The following is a 17,328-nucleotide window of genomic DNA, read 5'->3' as shown; positions in this document are numbered from 1 at the left end:
TCTTCATGTCCTCTCAATCTCTCCAATCAGTTCTTCCCAAAGTAAGCACTATCTTGATTTCTATCCCCAAAGATTAGTTTTGCCTGCTTTTAAACTTTTTATAGAGTATTCGTTAATGTCTAGCTTCTTTCATTAGACATTAAAAGAAATTCATCCACATTCTTACAGACAATAACAGTTTGTTCTTTTGCTGTGGTGTATAGGATCTCATTGTATGACTACACCACAACATATTATTAATCCTCTCTACTGATGATTTAGGTTGTTTCTAGTTTTTTGCTATTACGAATAGTGCTGCTATGAGCATTCTTAGATATGAAATTTGATGAGCATTTGTATTCTGATGGTATTTACCTAGGAGTGAAATTACTGTATCATAGATATATTCAACTTTAGTAAATAGTACCAAATATTTTCCCACACAAACAGTTCTACTTTACCATTTTTTGCTTATTTTACTTAAACCTCTAGTAAACATGAACATAAGTTCCTCCTCTGTGGACAAGACGGGACTGAAAATGAAGAAGAGACTTAGACATAGCACCTAGCCTCTAGGTCCACATCCAGGGACACACAGTAAAGAAATGACTTGATACATTACAGTTGACACAATACACTGATGCATCTCATTTGGTCCTCACAGTAAACACAGAGTTAAGTCGAGCATTATCTTCTCTATCGTTCCTGTGAGGAAAGGATACCTGTAAGGGAGTTTCCCAAGGTCACATAACTGAGTAGTGACCAAATCAGAAATAGAACATAGGTGTCAGACTCCTAATTCAAGGTTTCCTCACAAATTAAACCCATCAGAAGCAGCCAGAAATTCTAGAAAAATTAAAATAGAAAGATCTTGGATCTAAATCTAATAAGCTCTAAAAAGGCAACAGACAGAAAGTAACATCTCTAAAAGGGGAAAGATGGCCCTGGCTGGTGTGGCTCAGTGGTTAGAGTGTCAGCCCACAGACCAAAGGATCTCGGGCTCCATTCCCAGTCAAGAGAACGCACCTGAATTGCAGGTTCCATCCCCAGCCCTGGTCAGGGCATATGCGGCAGGCAACCAATCAATGTGTCTCTCTCATACAGATGTTTTTCTTTCTCTTTCTCTCTCTCTCTCTCTCCACCCGCTCCCTTCCACTCTCTCAAAAACATCAGTGGGAAAGATATCGAGTGAGGATTAACAAAAATTAAATATAATAAAAAGGGGAAGATGGAACTAAATTTGTTAAATCTTCCAGCAGAAATTATATACCTATGGAAAAAAATATTAAGACCAGCTTACTCAATGTAAAAACTCTACTCTAGAAATTATTTTGGGGGGAGGGGGGAATAACTTCAAGCACCATCTAACAGAATATACTTTCCAATTACTCCTAATGCAACTAAAAATTACACTATATGAAAAAAATTATCTAAAACATTAAAATAAATCCTTTATAACCTAAATGATTACAATAGACTTGTATTTGTGTAAATTTGGGTGGAGAGTAGGGGTGTCAAAGAGAATTTCATCCGTATAATTTGAGTTAAAAAATAAATATATTTGTACAGGGTGGACAAAAGTAGGGACAGAAAAAGACTAGTATAATAGCTTTTATTAACTGTGTTTCATGTATTCACAACTATAAACTTACTTTTGCCCACCCCTGTATATTACTAATACAATTTTTAATTAATGATAAGTATTAAAGTCATTCAAGGGCAACTGAGAATATCCCAAATTCCTTTCATGTCTAAAATATTCTAGGGTTCCATTGCGACTAGGGTTAAAATGAGTGAGCGACACCTACGTGACCTTTCCTAGCATTTAAAACCAAGTTTTCCTCCTTCTATAGCATCAGCACCATGACAAAGTTGAGGAACCAAATATTTTAGCTGGCTTCCTTTTTAAATCTTAACAGACTTATTTGTAAACAAGATGATTTAAAAGTAAATGCGACTGAAAAATTTGAAAATGAATGCCTGAACCAAATATTTCTAAGCTAGAGACAATAAATGAGCTCAGGGACTAAGAGTCCTTCAACTGAAAGTACGTATGTGCTAGCATGTTCTTGTTTTCAGGAAAAAGAGTCTAAGGTTTTTGTCAGAATCTTAGGGACATCTATAACCTCTAGAATGTAAACACAAATGTAAAATGTTTTTTCTATTCAATAAAGTTTTGGGAGCAAACTATACTGTGTAATAATACATATTTGTTCTTACATCACAGTATCTCAAGATGCACAAAAGGTGCTAAAATATAGAAGTACTACATATCTAAATTGTTTCCTCAATGGCAATACATACTTATTTCTGTCTTAAAGTATTAAGCCTGAATAGTATTCTTCTAAAAATAAAATTAAATTAAATTAAATTAAAACACACCATTGGCTTTAGTCTGGTCTAATTGAGCGGACTTCCTACGGAGAAAGAGCAGTAAAAGGGCACCTGTGTGCATGTTTGACACACAGCCAAATATGGTGTTTATGGAAAACTTCAGATGGAGCAAGGAGGCTCGCAGCCAACAAAATCTACAGCTGTGAGACTTGGAACTTACAAGTGCCCAAACTCCAAAAGCAAAAGTGGAATTATGGGACAGACTTTGAAGCTTGTTTATGTACAAATTTTTCTAGTAACTTTGTATTCCTCTATTCAGATATATATGTATTCTCTGATCAACACTAAAAATATTTTCTCATGCCTGAGAAAACAGTGAAAGGGAATCCCAATCAGGTGTCAGTTATCTACTTTTCCCCACCACAATTATTTACAAACAAAAGTCATGATGGCTAGAATGGAACAGTTTCAATTCTGTATCCAGAGATTTGCAACTTTTCTCCCCTCCTAACCCTGAGGGCTACAACCTGCTGCACTGGTTAACATGGGTCCTGGAAACACAACAGCTCCCGGCTGGAAGGGAGAAATGGAAGAGGCTGCAACATATCACAATCTCTTTGAAAAGGCATCTCATGTGGTTTGAATATGCTCCACATCCCTAAAATCTCCTTGCTCAGTCACCTGCTGGTGTACACCCAGACTGCCTGAAATCTCTGGGGAAGATGATCAGTAGGTGAGCTTGAATGCACAACCGAAAAGGCACTAGGCACCTTCTAAAGAAAGCTAAGTGCACTACCTAAGAAAGAACACTGGAGCCAGGGCTAAAGTTTTGAAGTTGGGAGATTGTCTGTGTACAGGCAGGATAACGCACCCTAACTAAAGGTTTTGTTGTTTTCAAGTACAAGGCAGTACAGTTAGGGATTATATATATTGAATTACTTCAGCCAAAAAGAAAATCAAACACCTTCAGGGACACAGAATTGAATTTAATAAAGAATAATGTACCTGGTCTTGGCACCTTGCTTAATCATTATAAAGCATAAAATAAATAAATCAATAAAATAAAAATAAATCAATAAATGAACAGAGATCTAGCATTTATGTTCATTCACAGAAGTGATGTTTTAGAGCCATCTGCAATCAAAACCACTAATTATGTTTAGATGGGAGGGTCCATGTGTATTAGAATAAAACTGGCATATTTGTTCCAAAATCAGTTTCATCTCAGTTAACCTGGCCACCTAAACCAGAAATAAATTTAACTGCTCAAGCTATTATCATGGGAGTGCTATGCTCCTGAATGGCACTCCAAAGCTGGCCTACATTATTCATACAGTTAGCAATTAGGATTCACTATGTACAGTCCATAGCAAACTTTCAAATTATAAAAGTTCAGAAACCAGAACACTTTTTCACTTGAGATAGTTCTTGTCGATCATTTTGCCAAATCATTTTTGCCTCAATACAGAGGTATGCAAAATAAGGTTTACAGTTGTAAGTACATGAAACAGTTTGTTCTTGCGTTATTATTTATTCAATGTTGTATTCTTTTCCACGTGAACAACTATAAACCTACTTTTGCCCAACCCTGGATATGTTTTAATGAATATATTATGGAAAGAGCTTCTAAGTTCGGTAAAATCCTTAACTATCTTACTTGCTATGTTCAAGACACATGGCAGATACATTCCAGTTTTTGAAAGGCAGCATTACTACCCTGTATTTACTCTGGCTTTTCCCCCTACAGATAGTTAACTGGTAATTGATATAAAGTATAATTCCTATCAGCACAGGCAGGAAAGCAGCATCACATTACAAGTCCCTCCTTTATGCTTTTACCTTCTCTAGTTCTGAAGGTCAGTTTCCAGTGCTGTGTCTGAACTTGTATTGAAATGTTTGGCATTAATAAAACAAAGAAGGAATTAATATATTTTTTAATTGGGGGAGGGGCATGGAAGGAATCTACAAAGGCGGATTTCACTTTCTAAGTAGCATTATATTGGTCTACATTAATAATTTTCCCAGCAGGCCTTCCATGATTTTACTTTGAATAATCGCAGCCTTTGTTTCTAAGATCCTCTTACATGTGACATTTGATCAAAGTTTTAAAATCAGCAGCTAATGGAGGTGGAGAAAACTAATGCTCAGTAAGGCATTATATTATACAAAGCCATCCCACAGTTCAAGGTTGCTACAAGCTGGATCACAGATGCTTTTCAGCTAAACACTATATAGATGTTAAGTTAAATTTTCTGAACGCAACACTGTGATTTACTGCATGTCATCATACTGCTCAGGGAAGTATCTCCTAAATACCACTAAAGCATGTCTTAAGACCATTCTTCAGGTTTTTCACACAGGTGTAATTTTTAAAGATAAGTACAAGGTACCAAACAAGTTTATTCTTAATCAAGGTCTCTGTACATAGCCTTTAAAAAAAAAAGTCTGCCTCCTTGCCCTCCCCAAAAAGATTTTAGGTAACTAAATTACCTTTATTACTAGTTCTAGAATTAGTGGCTGCCATTCTGATGAGATGGGATATGAAAAGATAACTGGTAAAAACCAATTCATTAATCCATACCTAAAAGCCCTTATCCAAGGATATCTTCCCCAAAGAAATGGAGGAAAAAAGATTAGTAAAGGAAATACCTCACACTTCAACATGCTATATAAGGAAAGACGGCTGAAAGGAAATCTTGCAGGGAATTTTATCCCTTTGAACTTTTAAATAAACTCTTAAGTAAGATTATGCAAACTTACTAAAAACCGGTCCAGATTAGAGGGAAAAAATGCACCCCTTCTCCAAGTCAGTTCTGGAGGCTCTCTCCAGAGTTGTTAAGGTTTGTGTTGGGTAAAGAAAGACCTCCTAATAAACCAGCATTCTTTTCCACATGATCTGAGCTAATTGGCCCCCCTGCAGACTAAGTGACCAATCACATCAGCTTCAGCTGAAACCAGCCCCCACGGCATTATAAACAGAGGAATGTGAACTGTAAACCCAGTCCAAGAAGAGAACCTACAAACTAGACTTGTAGAGTAAAATTACCTCATCAACAAGACTGACTTTGAAAGTTTCCTCAAGACCTACCTGTGCATATAGGCTGACCCAGCAAAAAAACAAAAAACAAAAAAACTGGTGAGTACGTGAAATAATATTCATTCTTATTTCCTTCCTTAAAGGGGAACAGAGAAAGAAAGTGATTGGCAAATAGGGACAGAGCTAGATATTGCCAACGAGTTTTAAAACAAAGACATTACCTACAGGGTCATACATTAAGATTCTTTATTCTTTTACCTTAAATTTTAGAAATGGAATAACAGTCCTACTGAAAGTATTACTGAAATTTTTCTTCTAATTGTTTTATTAAATGTATACTAATTCTCCATCATAATATAGAAACAAGTGGAAGAAGAAAACGCTAAAAAAAATTCAGTAACTTTTAACAAAATGTGTTTTTTCTCTTTTGAAAGGGATTGAAGAACCCCAAATGAGCATACAAAAACAAATGCCAAAAAGAAAAACTGTTTGTTTTTTTTAATCCATGAAAAAAGTGATGAGCATCCTAATTTTAAATTTTGTTTTAAGCATGGATTACTGAAATTAGATGCTTTTACAAATAAGAATTTAAAAGAATCTCTGAGCTTATATAATAGAGTTAGAACTCACACAGTTTGCCCTAATTATGGAGGGACAAGAAAGACAATCGATTATAAGACTCTCGATATGGTCTTAAAGTGTTTATACCAGATATGAACAAATGTGTAGTTAACACTGTAATAATTTAGTATTTGTTGTTATAACCTGTATCTTAACTGTTTGATATGAACTACACTACTACATTACAACATGGCAATAAGAGGAAGTATTTAGAGCTACCGTCTAATGAATAGAATGAATTCATTACTTTGATGATCAATGAAGCAGCCAAACTATCATTTGTATAAAGTATTATTTTTTTCTACCAAACAGTTTATAAGTGGGCAAAAATTTTATAGCCCACACACAGAGAAATACAAGCAAACCTTCCCAAGTTTCGATTCTACTTTCTATTGGGACCAGTTGATGAGAATCATACAAATACAAACAAAACAAACAGAAACAAATTTATAGATATTGAGAACAAAATGGTTACCAGATGGGAGGCATGTGGGGGAAATGGGCAAAAAAGGTGAAGTAGATTAAGAAGTACAAACTTCCAGTTACAAAATTAGTCGTGGGGATATAATACACAGCACGGGGAATACAGTCAATAATATTGTAATAACGATGTAAAGGTGGGTGACAGATGGTTACTAAACTTATTGTGGTTATCGCTTCTTAAGGTATGTAAACATCTAATCACTATGTTGTACACCTGAAACTTATATTGTTTGTCAACTATAATTTAAAATTAAATTTTAAAAAATGTACTGTGTGCTTATAGGGATATGAAAATTACTTGGAAATACAATAGCATAAACATAACATCTACCCATCAGACACTTTTCAATTTGATGGAAAGTACATCTATATATGTCAGGCAACAATAATTTTTTAAATGCTATGCAAGCAGACATATCATAGAGGGAAAAAAAAACCATACAGAAAACCTATCAGTTGAGGGAAATGAAAAGTTTACGAATATGTAGGATTTTAAGGGATCATGTCATTTGATTCCCTCTTCTCTCTCTTTTATTAATATAAAAAAGCCTGACCAAGGGGACTAGGTGGCCTGCTCACACTGACACAGCTATGTAATCAACACAACCAGAGCCTGGCCAGCTAGATTCCCCACCTTGTCTTCCTTATACTAAACACACTGAATACATGAGTCCAAAGAATGGAGTCATACAGGGTAATCTGTTAGGCGGGAATCAAATCTTACTTCTCTCAACTATTCCACTCCACAACAAAATCTAAACAAGAACTAGCAAGGTTTTATACATAAAAAGATGTTGCCTTGCTGCTTTGGTATTAGCCTTTGACTTCCCTGTTGAAAGGTTTTTCCATGTATTTAGTTATTTAGCTGCATGAGAAAAAGAAGAAAAAAAAACCAATAAAAAAACTGTGAAAGCCTAGAGCATGAGTGCTACAAGTAACAATCCTGAAAAGGCCCAAATGAGAATAATTAATTTTGTTAGCTACAGTATGTATTAGAAAGGCTATTTCCCAGGCAATAAATTTCAGAACGTAATGAAGCAGGTTCAAAGTCAAGAAGAATCATGCAGCTGCTTTCCCCTCCAAAATTACTGTGAAACAACAAGCAACCAGTGGTTCCTAAAGGGGAATAAGCACTAGTGTAGAGATCTGTGATGGGCATTTACACTTAGGCAGGAAGTAAAAAACAAGAAAGGACAATGCCATGGACGATGCAGAACTATGCAGTGGTTCACAGCTATCTTTTATGAAATTATGACAGTATTATATTTTAAAAATTATTTTCTCATCTGGCAAAATACAAAGTTGGCAATGCTATGTAAGAACTCTTCTCTCCACATTTTGTTTTAATTCTACTGGTCTGTAGAATCATAGATTGTGTAATAATTCTGAATGTACTAATCTTCAAACCTTGTAAGATGTCTTCCTTAATTGAAAACATATTTCTTGCCTACAAATCATAGGTATGAACCTAAGCAAGCATTCCTGAAGAACAAATATTCTGTAGTGGCTCTTGAACAAAATTTTTAAAATAAAACATTGTGTTATTCATGAAGGCTAACCAGGGTGAAAGAGGCAACAACAGAGCACTAACTCTGAACTATGGACTCAGTATGAGATTTAGCACTACTTATTACCTTTGTGATCTCAGGAAACTCACTGTGCCTCAGTTTCATTATCTGCAAAATGGGCATACTAATGGCACTTTTACTGTGAAAGTTTAAAAATATTAATAACAATTAAGCAATACTTACTGAGACATTACTCTGACCAGACATTGGCTATTAGCTTCACATAAGTTAATACATGTGAAGTGTTTGGTATGACTCCTGGCACATAACAATACATATTAGCTAATATTATTAACCGTTACTGTATAAGAATCGTGTATAAAGTTAACAAATGGTTTAAGATAGACACTTGAGACAGTTATGGGGACAAGAAGACATCTACTAAAGGTGCTAAAAACATCTGCTGTCACAGATTTTTTTTAATGAATGTAATACCAATTATTTTGGGGAAGACTTTTATTTCACCAAACTCTCTAAATAGATTCTTAGAGTAAAAAAAAAAAGTTTAACCAGCTGTGAAGTCAGCCAGACTTTGTTAATAATTCAAATAATCCAAGGCCCCCATCTACTTTGTGTAAATTTCTTTTATCTGCCTGATCCTCAGTGACCTCATCTGAAAAATGGGATAATAATGTCTATCTTGCTGAGATACCAAATTAGTGATAATGCAATATGAAAGACCCTAGCATAGTGCCTGCGAATGTTTTGTTGTTGTTACTGTTATTATTTCCAAAAGGGCAGAGATCGGGTCTCCTAAAACATTTAAAGAATCTAGCAAAATGAGTCATTAAATAGCTATGCCCAGAAAAATAATACACTCAGTAAAATGTAGTAACAACTTGTTAGGAATCACAATTTATAAAATATCAATGCCCTAAGCTTTTAAATTTATAATATGAAACTGAAACAGCCACCTAATCTAAATAAATTTGTCAATCATTCCAGTATTCCATCAGTAACGCAAACCTGAAAAAAATACAAGAGACTGTCTCTAGTATCATCAATAAGTAATAAATTAGCCTCAGGACAAAAAAAGAAAGTATATACCCAGTTGGCTAATGTTCAGTTCCAACAACACAGGAGGCAGTCTCAAGAATCCAGCAAACCCGAGCAACAAGCTAGCTCTATATGTCTGGTCCACTTAAGTGGCACTGTCCTTCAAAAGATAGGAAGGACAGCACCTTGCAATACTTCCCAGGGCATCTACTTCTAAAGGAAGAAGCAAAGAAAAAAGTCAAATATAACTCATACTACTGATTTGTAGCAAAGAAGAGAGGAGCATTCAAGAAAAAAAACAGCATCTCCCATTCGGTTCCTGGTAGCCTCTACACAAGTCTCAAGACGCCTTTGTCAGATGCAGATGGTCACACAGAAAACATACAGTATTTTTCCTACTCACCACAGAGATACAAGGGTAATCATTGATAAATACTGTTTACAGCTAAAAATTAATATTATCTTTTAAAAATTGTCATGTGATGTACTAATGATTATTTAGCTCATTAAGGCCACAGCTTTATTTAGTGGTTTCTTTACTTTCAAAATAAATATTATCTAGTACTCTCTACCTAGAATTTATTTTGCCAAGAAAATAATTCTCTACCCCACAATCTAATCAACACCCAGCTATTTTAAAAGGGCAGCAATCCATCAGCTAGGGAAGAAAAGAGTCCATGAAGATGACCACAGAGTGACAAAAGAGACAAACTTGCAACAAGCTGACTAGAAAGCATACATTAGAACTATGACTCTAAACACTTAGTCTTGTCCTAGCACTAAGTTTGGCTTCAAAACATTTAGACAGCTTAATATTTAACTTCAAATGATTTCTATTTATTTACACAGAGAAATACATATATTTAACATTTCTTTTAAGTATGAGCTTTTCACAATTATACATCATTAAATAATTATAAAAAGTTTTTATTTACACATAATGTTTAGTCAACTCAATAAATACTCGATGCCTGGACTTGTGCAAGAAAGATACATGGATGTCAAATAAGCCATAAACCATAATCCCAGCCTTCAGAAATTTTGAAATGTACCTGAAAACGTTAAAATGCCAAACAATATTTTAACAGTCATTGTAGGAAACAAGAAGAGATATACCAAGACAACCCATGATTAGCTATAAAATGAATGACTTAGAAAATGCCACCTTATGAAAAGAAAAAAGAGAGACAGTTTCAGTCAGACTGGAAAAGCCTGTCCAACAGTCAGGAAGCATTTCAAAGAAATTACAAAGTGAATGAGGTCTCAGAATGTATTAATATTAACTGTAAATCTCTTCATTTCAGAGATTCACAGCCTGAGATGGATGGTAGTAACTGCAAAGTTATTGCTCCTCTCCTAACTCAGAGATACCGGAGGATAGTCACCAAGGATGGCCACAGCACACTTCAAATGGATGGCGCTCAAAGAGGTCTTGTATATCTTCGAGATGCTTGGGGAATCCTAATGGACATGCGCTGGCGCTGGATGATGCTGGTCTTTTCTGCTTCTTTTGTTGTCCACTGGCTTGTCTTTGCAGTGTTCTGGTATGTGCTAGCTGAGATGAATGGTGATCTGGAACTAGATCATGACGCCCCACCTGAAAACCACACTATCTGTGTCAAGTATATCACCAGTTTCACAGCTGCATTCTCCTTCTCCCTGGAGACACAACTCACAATTGGTTATGGTACCATGTTCCCCAGTGGTGACTGTCCAAGTGCAATCGCCCTACTTGCCATACAAATGCTGCTAGGCCTCATGCTAGAAGCTTTTATTACAGGTAATTGATTTTGTTCTTTTAAAAAATTATGAATGTTTTGGAAAGGGATCAGTAATAAGCAATTGTGTTATAGAATCATTTCTTTGCATTATTAGCAGGTAATGCCTGACACTGAAAAGAGAGTCTAGAGACAAATGATAGGGGAGATTATAAGAAATATGACTCTACACTTAAATTTTACCTACTGGAACTTCTTAAGAACAAAGGGATCATTATGACACTAAATTGCAGCAACATTTATGACAAAAATACTTTTAAAAGGTCTACAAGAAAATTTTCAGAGAAGCTACATATTTCATTAAATAAAATAATAAATATTAGCACATATTTTAACATTTTACCTAAAAGAGGAATTTGATATTTTAAACTCAGCTTGAATTTTCTCCTCTGAGTTCACTTTTTCAACATTTACTCAATACTACTGAGCCCAGAGCACCAAAGTCAGCATTGTATACATGTATGTATACATACAAGTATACACATTCTTAGCAAAATGCACTGGAAATACAGCCACAAAGATTATGAAATTTTGCTTATAAAGCAGTTAACACACAAGTAGGGCTAATATACTTTTCATAAGTGATGTATATAATTAAAAAATAAAAAAAGAAGAAACTCTGGTCTTAACACACTACCCAATAATAACCTGAGAAGGTAAGCAGTGATCACGTGAAGGGTGATCTAGAATGAAGTCCCAGTGTGCCAACAAGTGGCCATACAACCTGCAACAAATCACTCACCTTTACAACAACAAGAGTTCTTAACCTGAACGTCATTAGATAAAACTTAGGGAATCTATGAACTTAGACAGGAAAAATTGCATCTTTTTTCACAAATTCCTAACTGAAATTTGATATTTCCTTTGCAGGCAACAAAAAATAGCATCAGCAATATGTGTAACTTTGCTATGAACAGAAATCACAGATATTTTCATATCACACGACAGTACTTCCACATTACAGTACTAAATCCACTAATATATTTTATTATTTATTGTATTAATAAAGAACATATAGTACTATAATTTTTTAAAATATTCAACAGGATTTCAACATATTCAGTTTCTTTTGTATGTAGTTTATTTGTATGCACTTAAAGCATAATTTCATAGACCTACATGCCAACAAGATCTGTGGCACAAAAGTGGTTAAGAAACCTTGGTCCACAGCTCATGGGAACAAGAAGAATGCACCTGAAAGGTACACTGAAATCAACTTACAGGCAGAATTGTCTTTAAAAAAAATAGAGGGAGGAAATAAATTTCAAAGTTAAAAAATTCTTCAGTGTATCTGCAGTCCCTTCCTGACCCCAAATCTTTCTACTTTGAATATAATCTCTATTTAGGCTTGAAGCAATCTGGTTGCACTTAAATTGAATTTATTTTGTCTCTTTTTTAAAAAGTAGGGGCAGGTATATAGGAAATAAGCATTCTTTGACTTTAAAACACACTAGATGATAAAGTTTTACATTTCTATGTAACAAAATAAATTGTGCTTATCCATTTTGAAATCATAATTTTTAAATAAGAATGTATGTATACTTTCAAAAATTCTACAGGCAAATGAGACTACCCATATTAAGAAGTTCAGTTCCTGACCTATTTGGAAAGCATGGCACCAAGAAATGTTTAACTCATGCAGAAAAGGTATTGACATATAAGGTACTCATTCTAAAAAACAAACTTAATGGTTTCTAATTTAGGTGCCTTTGTGGCGAAGATTGCACGGCCAAAAAATCGAGCGTTCTCTATTCGCTTCACTGACATGGCAGTAGTGACTCACGTAGATGGCAAACCCAATCTTATTTTCCAAGTGGCCAACACTCGACCTAGCCCTCTAACCAGTGTTCGGGTCTCAGCTATACTCTATCAGGAAAGAGAAAATGGAGAACTCTACCAGACCAGTGTGGACTTCCACCTTGATGGCATCAGTTCTGAGGAATGTCCGTTCTTTATCTTTCCACTAACCTACTATCACTCCATTATACCTTCGAGTCCTCTGGCTACTCTGCTCCAGCATGAAAATCCCCCCCACTTTGAATTGGTTGTGTTCCTCTCAGCAATGCAAGAAGGCACTGGAGAAATATGCCAAAGGAGGACATCCTACCTACCCTCTGAAATCATGTTACACCACTGTTTTGCATCTCTGTTGACCCGAGGTTCCAAAGGTGAATATCAAATCAAGATGGAGAACTTTGACAAGACTGTTCCTGAACCTCCAACTCCTCTGGTCTCTAAGAGCCCAAACAGGACTGACCTGGACATCCGTATCAATGGACAAAGCATTGACAATTTTCAGATCTCTGAAACAGGACTGACAGAATAAGATGTATCCATAGCATCCTATTTTTTAATGTATTAAATATATCCAGCCAGTTATGCAGCTACTTTTCCTTCATCATATCTCATGTTCTTTTTCCCCCAAAGCTGATTGCATCTCTCTGATTACATCGAGCCTATGCCCATAAAAAAAGGCTGAGCTAACAACACACATCCTGGAAACATAACATTCTACTTTACAAAGTTTGTATTTGGTTATCTGCTGAAATCAGTGCATCTCAACATGACAGATATTTATACAGAAATGTTGGTGAATTTATAAAGATGGGGTATGATACCAATAATGAAGGTAAAATGGACAGTGAAGTTTAACACAGCTGAACTCTAAGAAAATCAACCATAAATCTCTCACATTTTCATCTGCAAGTTGAAGCAACTGCCTAGTTTCAAACCTAGCTCCCTGGGTAAATAAATCATTTCACAATATTTAGTGAACATCCCTTTTAAAATGTTTTTTTTTTTCCAAGATAACAAAGATCATTCCTTTGCTCCTTTATACCACAAACTGGGGTAAAACCCCCTTAATTTCTAACAGCTAAAAATAAAACTTCTTAATAAAAACAGCAAAGTATAGATTTATACATAATTCCAAAAGCATTTGAGCATGACACCCAAACACATGTTCATGTATTTGTGGCAGAATGTAATCAGAAAAAATAAGATAAGCTCCAGCCCAAATGGAACTTGTGGTAGTACTTTTGACAAGGAGATACAAATTTATATCTACATTAAAGCTACCCTGCATAACAATCAAAACGTAATTTAAAAATTATAGTATCTGCTCATTAAATGGCTTGCAATCTAAGTAAAAACATTCCCTTCCTACCTACAATCCAATGACATTAAAAAAAAAAAGACAGGTCTAAGTAACTCATAAACACACATATATTTACATTTTCATAAAATAAAGGTTTAGTTAGATGTTATTCAACTAGGAAAAAAGTCTCCAATAGATAAAGCAAAAAATAATTAGGCAATGAAGTATTTTCAAACCCAAATTCCTGTTCCAACTTCAAATAGTTTTTTCTATAAACACAAAATGAGTGTTTATTCACCAGTAGGAGGTTGGACTAGATAAATCTATTATTTATTCCAAATCTAATACCCCCTAAAAATTGTGCTTTCTCTGCTTCAATTTTTACTTTCTATATACTACGATGTTCCCTTACACATCCAGTTTAAGACTATCCTTTGTATATTTTTCATTTCAATAAAAAAATCCAACTGTCTTCAAACAAAACAAGAACCAAATAAGTCACCCTACCAAATTTTAAATAGATTTGTGGCTGCTTTTTTTTCCTGAAATTTCCCTTATTCGGGTTTATGTGGAAAAAGTGAAAGATTAACCCTCTCCACTGTGATGACCCACACAGGAATATTCTCCTGAAATAAATGGTAGCTGAGTAAAAGCAAGCAGGTATGAAGGGCAGGGCACAACAGCAAGTCACATTTTTCTACTCTTTGACCAAAAGGAAAAGAAATTAAGAAGAATTTTGGAGTGGTCTAAGACTGGTAATAGCAGAAGAATATCAAGGACACAAAAATGTGAATTATTGTGAACTTTTGCTGTTTGAAAATCTTAGGCATTCTTAAGTACTAGCCAGACCAACAGATTTTTTTCCGACCCAAAACTGTTGTAACATACAGACAGCAGTAATTCTTATTTCTATAATAAAGTAACAAGATTCACCTAATCTGTGAAAATAAAAGTTGTATCAAGATTTATATGGTATTTTTTTTCCTGAGCTCTGTCACTTCCGCTGATCACAATTCCAACAGGTAAGTGAAGTTGCCCAAATTGACACAACAAAGGGAGTAAGCGAGATCTGGGATCTAAGCCTCCTTACAGATGCACCAAATTCTCCATTGAAGTACACTATTTATGCATTAACCTTGTATATGAAAACTTGATGTGACTTCCTCCTATACACAGACCCCCCAAAATACTCTTGTTGGTATACTAATGCTATTTTTTTAATCCTCACCTGAGGATATTTTTACATTTATCTTCAGAGTGGGAGGGAGAGAGAGAGAAAAACATTGATGTGAGAGAGACATTGACTGGCTGCCACCTGCACGACCATACTGGGGACGGGAACGAACCGCAAGCAAGGTACATGCCCTTGGCTGGAATCGAACCCAGGACTGTTTGGTCTGAGGGCCGATGCTCTAACCGCTGAGCCAAACCAGCCAGGGCTGCTATTTTTTAAATGATTCAAAAATAGACAACTAGGAAATAAAATAAAAATCTTTTGTCTAATGCAGCAATTCTCAACTTTTTTAATTTCATGGCACACATAAACTAATTACTAAAATTCTACAGCACATCAGAAAATATATTATTTAAAAAATTATATTTTTTGTCAATCTAACAAAACAAAATGAAAGGTGTAATTCTGATTAATTCACATGATTGGCTATTGTTGTGTTGGCCATTGTCATTTGTGTGTGTCTTCTTTATGCGTTTTTTGTTTTTTTTTTAAATCCTCACCACAGGATATGTTTTTCTTGAGAGAGGGAAAAAAAACCAACATTGATGTGAGAAACATCGATCAGTTGCCTCTCAAATGAGCCCCAATTGGGGATCGAACCCACAACCTTAGGAATGTTTCCTGACCGGGAATCGAACCCACAACCTTATGGTATACAGGACCACGCTCCCAACCAACTACGCCACCCAGCCAGGGCTGCTGTCATTCATTTATTTAACAATCTAATGGAAAAGAGGTCAGTGCCCCTGACTAAACAGTCAGGAATTGCATGTTTTAAAAAATCCTGTGGCACACAGTGTGCCGTAGCACACCGGTTGAAAATCACTGGTCTAGGAGACTGAAAGCTTCCAAAGCACTGTTCATAATTCTTTCACTTCAAAGAGTCACGGTTTTTACGTTAAGGGTTAAGTTTTCTGCAAAGATGCCACTATCCTTTCAGGAGAATGAAGTGCAAACAAAAAGAGGGGGGAATGTTACTGGGAGGTGGGAACAAACAGCTCTTAATTCCTGGCTGCACAGCTCACTAACTTGGACCACCTGGGAGTTCCGTGATGTATCTCAGATATAGTATCAGGAAGACCACGTTAGACTTAACTTAAACAGTACAATACAGATACCATGATAGTGCCAACAAACTGAAGAGACAAGTAGTTACTAAAAACCACAAGATCTTGTTTCATTTATATATAAGCCCCTATTATCAACTGCCAGCAGCAGCCTAATAACCAAAAACTTTTGTCTACTTCAAAGTATTTCACACCAAATGCTCTAAACAGTGTCATACTGGGCTATGAAGCTATTGGTATCATCTGGACCATTTCTTATTTTTTAATGATCTTTGAATTTCATCCTCACAGAATCATACTACAAATGATCCTGGAACTGACCTCCCCCTATGGAGTAATCAATGCCCATTGAGTAGGAATGCCATTATCATAGGCCTCCTTCCACACTTTCCCATGGGTGTTCTCTCACCAGTGTTCACAGGGGTTATGCCTCATTCTTACCCAGATGTCTCTAATTTCACCCATTTCTCTCCACATAAGAAGGAAATACATGAAAAGAACCATCTCCAATTTTAAAAAATCATTCTAGAATCTTCTGCACTCAAATTATCTTAATTTAATGTCATAAGACATCTCACAACTGATCAATAATGTATCAGTGTCACAACAAACTTATCTAGTACTGCTGGTTCTGAACAGTGTAAGATATAATTATTAGCAATTTTTTTCATCTACAATATTTTATTTTTAATCCTCACCCAAGAATATTTTTCCACTGATTTTCAGATAGAGTGGGAAGGAGGGAGAAAGAGAGAGAGAGAGAGAAACATTGATGTGAGAGAAAGACACATCGATTGGTTGCCTCCCCCATGATCCCAACCGGGGCCGGGGATCGAACTGCAACTGAGGTACGTGCCCTTGACTGGAATTGAACCCGCAACTCTTCTGTCCTGGGACTGACACTCTAACTGCTGAGCCAAACCAGCCAGGGCTCATCTACAATATTTTCAACAAAAGTGGGTTCCTTACAAAAAGAGCTCAAAATCATTAGCACAGTTAATAACTTGAAAGTGAGCATCAAAAGGTATTCAATAAAAGCCACTGTGATATATTTGAACATGTATGTGCAAGATGCTCTGATATTTTAGTAAGAAAAACTTTCTTAGTATTCTTAACCAATTCACATCAATTTAC

At 35.5% G+C, this 17,328-nt stretch overlaps 2 protein-coding genes across 14 annotated transcripts in view; one reads left to right on the top strand and one right to left on the bottom strand.

Moving 5' to 3' along the window:
* GIGYF2 (GRB10 interacting GYF protein 2) overlaps window positions 1-17,328 on the bottom strand; it is a 127,731-nt gene that overhangs the window by 57,203 nt on the left and 53,200 nt on the right. The gene's annotated exons all lie outside the window — the stretch shown is intronic.
* Window positions 5,387-13,248, top strand: KCNJ13 (potassium inwardly rectifying channel subfamily J member 13). 2 transcript variants are annotated; one of them, XM_036254603.1, is made up of 3 exons: window positions 5,387-5,449; window positions 10,323-10,562; window positions 12,500-13,248. In XM_036254603.1, exons 2-3 carry the CDS (start codon window positions 10,339-10,341, stop codon window positions 12,558-12,560), a joined length of 285 nt encoding a protein of 94 aa, XP_036110496.1. In that variant the 5' UTR covers window positions 5,387-5,449; window positions 10,323-10,338; the 3' UTR covers window positions 12,561-13,248. The 2 variants fall into 2 exon arrangements, with proteins under 2 accessions (XP_036110496.1, XP_036110494.1); XM_036254601.1 differs by having other exon boundaries at window positions 10,323-10,798; window positions 12,500-13,183.

The sequence above is a fragment of the Molossus molossus genome, unplaced genomic scaffold, assembly GCF_014108415.1.
Source record: "Molossus molossus isolate mMolMol1 unplaced genomic scaffold, mMolMol1.p scaffold_m16_p_11, whole genome shotgun sequence".
In the NCBI taxonomy this organism is placed as follows: domain Eukaryota; kingdom Metazoa; phylum Chordata; class Mammalia; order Chiroptera; family Molossidae; genus Molossus; species Molossus molossus.
Note: the sequence above shows the minus strand (reverse complement) of the source record. Positions and strands in the feature narration are given on the sequence as shown.

Coding starts and splice junctions, on each gene's coding strand:
- KCNJ13 (XM_036254601.1), top strand. CDS start 10,339: ATGGATGGTAGTAACTGCAAAGTTATTGCTCCTCTCCTAACTCAGAGA. Junction 10,799..12,499: donor GCTAGAAGCTTTTATTACAG/GTAATTGATTTT, acceptor TTTCTAATTTAG/GTGCCTTTGTGGCGAAGATT.